This window comes from Leiobunum rupestre, chromosome 2 (assembly GCF_980474605.1).
Source record: "Leiobunum rupestre chromosome 2, qqLeiRupe1.1.hap1, whole genome shotgun sequence".
NCBI lineage: Eukaryota > Metazoa > Arthropoda > Arachnida > Opiliones > Sclerosomatidae > Leiobunum > Leiobunum rupestre.
The window spans coordinates 18,885,542-18,895,316 of NC_143385.1; the positions used below are offsets into that span (position 1 = coordinate 18,885,542).

The following is a 9,775-nucleotide window of genomic DNA, read 5'->3' on the forward strand; positions in this document are numbered from 1 at the left end:
TAAAGCCTTTCTTTTTTTTGAGTTGAAGTACACTTAGCGTACAACAGCAGAACTTTAGAATTATTTTATTATATAATTGATAATGGCGAAACAAAAGTAATTGAATTTTGTCAAGCTTTGAAACATTTTAACGTTAAATAAATGAAAAGGGGTTTATTTTATCTAAAATATAAATAAATTACAGTTGGAATCAAGAAGCTTCTACGGTCACCCCTGTATTTCTTCGAAATATATTTATGTGTATATAACATTGAATATGTTGAAAAAATTATCAGCGTCTCTAGTATATACCAATCCATTTCATGGCCAACCAGGATACTCGTTTCCTTAAATAAATCAGGTCAGTTTCTCATTCGTTCCTTAAGACTTGCCTCTTCTGAAAATAACATCATGGTAACCTCGGATTAGCTCAACATACTCATTTTGCACATTTATAGGAATGGTAATATATATAGCTTACTTGTGAAATGAGTAACACTTCAGTCTCAAAATCACACTAAGCCAAATTGAGCATGTATTTTGAAAATGTGCGTGCTAAGTTTTACAGATGTCTTGTAGTAAATCATGAACTTCCTATTGTTCTTAAATGGCAACACCCAAATTCTTCAGCAGCAATTTCCACAGTCACACCTACCATTTGAGTGTCAACTAATTACAATAGATTACGTTAGTTACGTATCAATCATAATTGGTTAGCCGTTCAGTTAGAACTGTCTTTTCACCATCCACAAGCTTCATTTTCTCTTGGCTTAAAGGGAAGGAAAGCGTTGACTTTAGAATTTCAATTCTGAGGAAATCTGCTAACTAACTCAGAAGCTCCGCGAACGAACTGTTCACAGAAAAAGAAAAAACTAGTAATTTAGTTATTTAGTTATTTTGTGATTCTTTCACCTGGCCTTTTAGATTATCTCATGTTTCAAACAATTTATACGTTCCTGATAGTTACTAATAATATACACGTTTATAAAACGCTGGCATTTTTAACTACTAAAACATATTTTTAAATAGAATTTTTCCACCATTGTGAAGCTACATATTCACTGAGAATTTTTTTTATCTTATTAGTGACTGTCCGATTAACACAGCTCAAAAATGTTTCGACATGAGTTCGCAAAATATTTGATATTTTCGTTCACAAGCTCCACGAAATGTTGTTGAGATTTCACGAGTTAACCGGAGAAGGAAATTAATCGAAATTCTTTGAAAATTACCTTTACTACGTGTCAATTTTCTTTAACAACGGTAATTTTAAACGGGAATCCATACCTCGACTTGGAATGCTTATCGCGGCAAATTTTCGTATGGAAGTGGCTGACGGTTTGTTTGACGTCACTATGTTAACTTAACAAATAACCACGTGAGAGGGAAGCGCGCGCAGCTTGGGGATTTTTTCTCTCGTAGGCGGGGCCAAAGCCGTCAGAGTGATCTTACCATACGCATTCCAAGTAGCCCTATGGATTACTGGTTAAATATATCATTTTGTGTGATTCAATTGAGAAATATATGAACATAAAAAAATCTTAAATATTTGGAGCTTGGCCTTGGTCACAAAACCGGCCGATCTTTAAAACCTGATCAATAAAAGCGTATGTGGCCAACACATTTTCTTCTCGATTCAATCGGAGAAACTCGGTTTTGGCCAAGAATGTTTTTCAAAAAAGTTTAGCTAATGTAAATTGAACTTTAATGTTAGCAAAGTTAATTCTTCATTTTGCACCGTGACCCTTAAAGTAAGGTTTTTCTTAGTGAATATATATTTAAAACCTTCCGCCCGTAAAATTCTTAAAAGTGCTTTTTAACAGTTCAATTTTTATTTCAAACTAAATAGCAATTTTATCGAATTTTATTTGGCAAAGTGGATATATTTGTTCATTTTTTTAACCTTTGATAATTTAGAAAATATCAGCTTGATGTTTTCGAATATTGTTTCAGTGTAAGGCTACAAACGTAAATAAGAGATTAAGAACGCTCAATTAAACGTATATTTATTAAGAACCTTCTCTAGGTTTAAACTGTGCACTATATGCCCACGTTTTCCCTATACGTTTATTTCAAAGGCTTAATATCTGAAGTTATTTATTTTCCCTCCTATCTTATCTTATCATCGAAAAAGAGATAGTGATACATTCTTGGTTCGCGAAGCTTAAATTTAAGTTCCTCTTTCGTTTTGATAATAGAGAGGTTAAGCCAGCGCCCGGAAACGTGTAGGGGTAAATTGTAGGAGTGCAATCGTTTCTTTGTCTGTACAGCCTGCACCTCCTACAAGTTCCCCTTACACGTTTTATGGTCATTTACTGGTGCTCGCTTAACGTATCTCTAAAAAACGCTATAAACACACATCTACAGGAAAAACGCTAATACGTATCGTAAAATCCTAGACGTCTTTCTAGTGTCTAAGCGTTTGGTGAACTGATGTTTCGCGTACCTTAAAGTGCATATGGTGCATTTTGAAGCCATTACGCTTCATTGATGATGAGCAATGAAAGCCGTTAAAATAATTTTAGTGTTTTATTTCTGCGGCTTGATCATGTTAGTGAAAGCCGCGCTTTACGCGTTTCGGTGCGCGTTCCCCTTGCAAAAGTACGAAACTAAAGACGCTTCAAATTCATTATTTGCGCAAAGAGAAAAAACGGTAAGTAAAGATACCCTGTCCGCGATGTCGTCATAGAACGTCACTCATGCTTTTGCTGTTAGATAAACAGTTGTATAGCAACATAGCAGTCAAGACTGAAGCTACGGTTTGATATTACCCTATTATAAGTGAAATTTATTTCAAAAATTGAAACCTTCCGCGGATACACATCGACCATAATCTCCCTAAATTTCTAAAATGTTTATTTTGACTACGGAAAAGTACCTTTCGTCTGTTTTTGTATTTCGGGTTAGTGTATGAGCTGGTTTATTTTACTCTTTCTCTGGCCTTAATCAATTTAGGATGTATGTAACATAGATGGGGTAAAAAGATTCTTTAAATAGAATTAGTGGATGCTAAATACTTTCAATTGGTATGGACTAAACATTTAGCCATGTTGAGTATAAATGCAACTATTATTGTGTTACACAAATATCAGCTTCTGACTCAACTTTCATGGAGATGACTATCGCCTTACGATTTATTCTCCTAGCTTTTATAGAGGAGTAAAAATAGTAGCAAAAGTCAAGGTGTCCTTGGCCGTAAATTTACAGTGGCAATAAATTCTTTTCATAGTAACAGACGAACAGTTTAATTAAGGAGAAAAATTGTACACTTTTAATTCCATAACAAGCGTAAAGTATCCACCAATTGTGCTAATCATGTTTCTTGAAAAAAAAGTATTAACATTTCACCGTCATATATTGCCCGTAGAAATAAATGCATTTTCAAATTTGGTCGCCTACTGTTTTAACTATTAAAGTTTAATTAAAGGGTCTTTCTAGACCTTTTTAAGCGTAAAAGCATTGACGCTGTTATTATCTCAAAAAATTCGTGAATCTCCGACTTGGATAATTAATTAAACTCCATCTGGTTTTTCTAAAACTTTTCTACAATTATAATATAGACTAAAACATCTTCAACCAAAGAAGACACAAATATGAAAGTCTCCAATTCCAATTTGAAGTACACTTCAGGACAGCGTGTAAGCTATAGCGTAAGTTTATTATAATTTTACAAATTAGTTATCTCCGTTAACGAAGTATTTAGAGGTCCGTTTTAAATACTTTAGTAGATGACGCCCATTGAAAATTTTAATTCAGTAATTAAATTAATACTATTTTTCTCCAAAGCACTTTTAACACTTGTTTAAACGATATTTTATAGTATAATATCCAAAATCTGGACATCCATTCTGGAAAAATTCATCATAAGTAATAACACTAAAATCTAAAATTTGTTTTCAATTCAGGAGTCTGATGGCCGAGGACACATTATTGATTCTTCAGTACAGATCAATCAGAATTATAAAACGGAAACTGAATACGATATCATCACCAGCGCTTCAAAAGGTATTATATCTATATAGCGTCTCTCTACGTAAAAATTTTCCCTATCATGTACAAGGTGGGAGTCCCTGCATAACACGAAATATTTCAGAAACCAAGTCGAAATTAAAAGTTACTTAATGGTATTGCTGTTAGTGAAATGTTTTTCTTTCAGTAGCATCTTTGAGTCGTGTTAATATATCTTATAATTAACTCAATACAAATTCTAAAACCTTTTAAGAACTCCAATTGAAAAATTTAAATGAAGGGAAAGTATTAATATTTTTAACGATAAATTAATAATCATTTTTTAATAATTTTCCAGAAATAAGTCGGAACTTGAACAACCATTATCTGAAAAACCTCAGAATGGAATGTCCGCTTGCAACGGACCAATCGTTTTCTCTGCCACTTCATTCTTGTTTTGAGGACCCAATTATGGAAGAAATTGAACCAACCACTCAACGGGATTCCTTACGCGTTAAATCAGTTATTCCAAGGTTATATTTAGTTGAATCTAACTTCGGAAACGAATGGAATACTCTTATCAGGAAACTAGTTCGGGAAATTGCCAGTGGAAAACGTTCCTATGGCCAATTTAAACTCAAATCTCCGTGCAAGATCCTACTATTTTGCGATTTGAGTAATTTTGGCGATTGGTTTCAGGAAAAGTCGTTAGAATCGCTTCTTATTCATCTCTGCGATCGCTACAATTCCACCGGAGATCAATTTCTAACTAGATCAGTCTTAGTAAAGTTGAGTTTGGAAACTTGCAGTATATTAACTGGTTATTCCAAATTGTCCGACGATATGAAACGGCAAGTGAGCGCTTTCTGGGAAAAGTCTTCTGTTTTTCCATACTCGACAATTTTTCTGGAAGTGAAGTCTGATTTATTATCGAAAGGCGGTTTAATCACCGCAAGTTTCGATAGACATCTTAGACTTAAAGGCTTCAACGCGCAAAAATTGGCGATATCCATTTTAAGCGCGTATAAAAAAGATCCGACAACGTTCCTCGACGAGATGAAGAATATAAACTTGATATTTCTGTTTGAAATGTCTACGGTCTACGTTATTCGCGCGTGCGACGTTTATCTGAAAAAAGGGATTCGGAGCAAATATACCTTTCTCGATGAGGTTTTCACCGCAACCTTGTTTGAATACTGCAATTATCGAAATTTTAAATATGACTCGAAAGCTAGAAACATTACGTACAATTTAGGAAGAACATTATTCGAAGACACCGACGACCATTTTGAAAATTCAATTTTGACTGAAGAGCATTTGGGTAAATTCGATCTTAAATTCGCTGTCGATCTCGGATGGCTCATTTCAATTGATTTCAAACAGTACCAAATCGCGTACTCGTCTATAACAGAATATCTAATAGCTAAATATCTGAACATGTCGTTCGCGAAATGTACTTTAGAAGAGCGTTTGTCCCATTTTGCAAAACACAACAGTTCAGTCACTGCTAAAGTAAATGTCGTGTTGGATTTGGATAAGGGCGATTATACTTTGAAAAACATGTTCGCCTTTTCCAAAAACAAAAATATCGTTTTGAGTCTCTCGAGGAAAGTATCGGATTACGACATCCGTTACTATTTGCTCGAAGATTTTCAGGACATTGTCAACGTATTCGATGTCTTCTCTATAGAAATTGATAGTAGTTCAAGCTTTAAAGAGAACGTGTTTCAAATTCTAGATAATTTCGTGCCTATTTATTTCATTGGCGAAAATATTTTACTCGCTGTAGCGCGGTTGCTGAAATTCAACGGATTGGTCTTTTCCATCACGTACCCCGCGACGCGACCTCAGACAAAGACAAATGCTGATTTGCTGAATTACACTTACGTTATTCATATCGGAAACGAAAAAACACGCATTTTGTATAATCTATCTTTACCGTGTGAAGAAACGGTGGCGTTGGCCACCTACGTGTCTGGTATGAACAGGATGCTTTGTCGATGGTCGGAGTACTTGGACTTCGATATTTCTGAGCAGCGCATTTATGTGGACTTGAGTAATCGTCATTTCGCCGCGAAATCCATGTCCGTTGCTTTTAACTTTAAACCTTGCTCTGATGAAATGTCGAGTGTGGTAAATGAATTAGTGCAGCATTTCCAAACGCATTACAGTAGCGAAAAATGGGTCATTTGTTTGGGACACGAGGTTATTAGTTATCAGGTTGGCAAAGACTCTGAAGATCTCGTCGCTTTTCTAAAAATCAAGGACTCTAAGAATACTTCTATGAATAATCATAATTTACTGTCTGTGATTTTGCAATATTAAAAAAGTAGGGAAAGCAGAAAATTGTAGAGAGTCTTAATTAATTTAGTGGAGGTTTGGAATTGTATCTTGTAAAATCTTGCCCATACCGTATTTCTTGTAGTCATGTAAATTTGAATATTGAAACTTATTTTTATTTGGAAATATACAATAAAGGTTTTGATTAATCAAGCGAAACGTTTGGTCTTCCATTGAAAATTTTAAAATTCACTAACAAGCCATTGATTTGAATAAAGATTTCAAAATACTCAAAACCGGACACTAACTAATTTAATTGAACTTTCTATTCAATATCTCTAAAATTGATCAATCATGTAAAAATGGATAAAGCTATTGAAAAATGAAAAAATCAGTAAAATCAAACCATTAATCGAAAAAGAAATATACTTCAATTTTTATATTTAAAAAAATTATTTGAGTGTGATACTATTAACAGGGATAATGAACAAAAGTTTATTAAAGAGACAATTTGGCGATTGTTACATGATAGAGCGATTTATTTTACTAGGCACATGTATTTTATTTGATACTTGATTTAGAGCTCATGAACCAAAAATCCAACAAAATTCCAATACAAACGTTCATTTCAAAAACTTTGAATGAAGTCTTTACAGAATACATGCCCTTCACGCAAACAATGTTTTGGATAAAGCTTGAAATTTTTTAAAAATTTGAAAACCACCAAATGAGTAATTTGGACCACATATAGGTAAATTTCATCAAGTTTCGGTAAATTTGAACATTTTTTGGATAAAATGGTAACAATGTTTGGGTAAAATAAGAAAAAAATCAAAAATCATTTTCGGTTGCCATGGAAAATCAAATGGGTAGTGCAACGTCTCCTTTTCGGAAATTTCATATCTCATATAGGTCTACATTACGCCCGAATTTGAACAAAATCGGCAATAAACACCTCGGGTACTCTCCTTGTAAGTCTCTACAAATTGGCTAAATTGAGTAATTTGCCGTTACTTATAAGAAGGGATTTAGTGGAAAAATTAACACAGTCATATTTAATAGTAATATTTTACCCTTACACTAAAATAATTAAATATAAAACTTTAATATCGTTTAGCTATCTCAAATATTCTTATTACCTTATTCTTGTATAACTTTTCGTTTTATCATTTTATAATAACAATAATATAAATATATATATACTAAGGGATAATGACAATGTTGAAACTATTTCCCGGCATAATGGTCAAATTTAAGCTGGGCACTAGAAGGTGGGGAAGAAATCAAATATACCCGGGATTGGTTCCATAAAACTGCTATTTTATTTTAAGGGGGAAGTAGCTTAGTCTTCAAGCGTGATTGGGATCAACGCTTAAAATAGTATTATCATGGTTATTATCCCCAAATAGATATATACATAATATCAGAAGTACATGAATCAAAGTTATCGAAATAGGGAAAACGTCCTCTGATTCTGAGCGCTATGAAAATGTTGAGAAAATCGAGTCAAATAAAAGATAATTTCATTCCCCGTTCTTATGACGCGATGAATTGCACCTGGGAATTGTGGGTATATCTATTTCTTGGTATAAAACATGGTATCATAAAAACCAAAACCTTTTTTTTCGGCCTCGGAAAGCGCAAAATTTATAATTCGAGGCCAAAATGTAACTTTAAAAAGAAAACGCCTCCAACATGGGGATTATGGCAGTCTGATAACTTTGGTTCATTTACTTTTGATAATATTAAATAATATAAAATATTTTTATTTTTACGTGCTTGATTGTGTTTAAGGGCCCCACTTTTAATTTTAAACGAAAAATATTTAAAAAATCAAAATAAATATTTTTAAAGAAGTATACTCTAGATTTGAATATCGTCTGTTAGCCCGCGCTTGGATTTTTCTATCAATGGCCGATATGATATATTCACTTTCAGGTCGAAATCAAGAGCTATATTTAATTACCAGATTATACTTTATTTGCGTCGTATTTCTCAAAGATGAATCTTTCACGTATTGTAGCAATAGCATTGTTTTTATCAATTTAGTTTAGATACGAAGACTGAAAATAAATATGGTAGATATCAGAAAGCGTTTGAGTTCAGTAGTTCATCTACAGCGTACAGATAGATATAGATATATATACATATAGAGTATAGTATTGCTTCTTTCGAAGCTGAAAGACACTCAATATTCTTGTGTCAACATTTTCTCTAAGCTGCGGCGAATGCATTACGACGAAGAAGCCAGAGAGAGTGGACGCAAACCGTAGGCCTTGGCGTCCCCGCGAAAATGGATCCAAACCCGGGAGGATCCTGTTTCAACGTTTTATCGGCCCGTTTTGTTTGTAGAGGGCGCCAGCGCCGTTTTTTTTCTTTCCCGTCGATCTTTGTATAATCTAGATGGCGCTGCGAAGTGACGCGGCCAGCCCTCCAATATGACAGGCCGTATCAAGAAGGGTTTCGGGGGCGCGGCGGCTTGATGGCAACTCCGCTGGGAACCCGGCGCGATTTGTCACAGCTGCCGTTTGAATCTTTTCCGTTTACTCTGGAGTGCCGAGACCTAGCGCGCCGGGGTGGCACGGGCTAATATGACATTTAAATAAAAACCTATTTAGTCCCCGGCCGCACAATGGAGCCAACTCAAACACGGTAATCCAACAATAAAAGAAGTGTTATTTTATCTGGTTTTAAGCCTAATCTCGTTACACGGGCTGTAATTCCCTCGGCCATGAGCGATCTACGTCAGAGCGACGTCATCGATAGTTACGAAGCTTTGAAATGTCTTTCGAAAATCGAAACGTATTGGTTTATTTTTTCACAGAATCATTATTCTATTACTAGATTTCAAAAATGTGTTAGGTAATATAAATAATTGACAGATTTATAAGGTCTAATAGACTTATTTTATTTGTTTTTATATAACTGGGTAAATTTATCATATACAGTGAATTCAGTATCACGTGACACGACGTCACCTATGCTTTTTTTCCATAGATAAAAAAATCCCACACAAAATGGCGGTCATCTATATTTGAGAGTAAATTTATAGTTTATTTTTGTGTATATTTATCATTTATATTTTTGTAAATTTATCATTTATTTTTGTTTAAATTTATCATTTATATTTGAATAAATCTATCATTTTTTGTGTAAATTTACCATTTATTTTTGTGTAAATGTATCATTTATGTATGTAAAGTTACCATTTATTTATGTAAAGTTACCATTTATTTATGTAAAGTTACCATTTATTTATGTAAAGTTGCCATTTATTTATGTAAAGTTACCATTTATTTGTGTAAAGTTACCATTTGTTTTTGTGCAAATTTATAATTTATTGATGTAAAGTTACCATTTATTTTTGTGTAAATTTATCATTTATTTATGTAAAGTTACCATTTATTTTAGTTAATGCATATGGCTCTTGAAAACTCCATACTATATGCGACCGAACCGAGTCTAGATGGCGCTGCAGAGTCCAGCTGTTGTCAAATTAAAGAAAGTTATGTAAAAAACACATAAGTACAGTATAAAAATAATATAAAATATGAAACTTTTATAGAAT

At 33.6% G+C, this 9,775-nt stretch overlaps 1 protein-coding gene across 2 annotated transcripts; it reads left to right on the forward strand.

Moving 5' to 3' along the window:
• The first annotated feature begins 2,409 nt into the window (after window positions 1-2,409).
• Window positions 2,410-6,415, forward strand: LOC149956290 (uncharacterized). 2 transcript variants are annotated; one of them, XM_090164692.1, is made up of 4 exons: window positions 2,410-2,632; window positions 3,540-3,629; window positions 3,885-3,984; window positions 4,286-6,415. In XM_090164692.1, the coding sequence occupies exons 1-4, from the start codon at window positions 2,480-2,482 to the stop codon at window positions 6,250-6,252; spliced, it is 2,310 nt and encodes a 769-aa protein (XP_090020818.1). In that variant the 5' UTR covers window positions 2,410-2,479; the 3' UTR covers window positions 6,253-6,415. The 2 variants fall into 2 exon arrangements, with proteins under 2 accessions (XP_090020818.1, XP_090020819.1); XM_090164693.1 differs by having other exon boundaries at window positions 3,540-3,617.
• The last annotated feature ends 3,360 nt before the right edge of the window (window positions 6,416-9,775 follow it).

Excerpts from the sequence above, each read along its gene's own strand:
- LOC149956290 (XM_090164692.1), top strand. The coding sequence starts at position 2,480 with ATGAAAGCCGTTAAAATAATTTTAGTGTTTTATTTCTGCGGCTTGATC. Across the intron at positions 3,630-3,884 it reads GACAGCGTGTAAGCTATAGC|GAGTCTGATGGCCGAGGACA; the intron begins GTAAGTTTATTA and ends TTTTCAATTCAG. Across the intron at positions 3,985-4,285 it reads CATCACCAGCGCTTCAAAAG|AAATAAGTCGGAACTTGAAC; the intron begins GTATTATATCTA and ends ATAATTTTCCAG.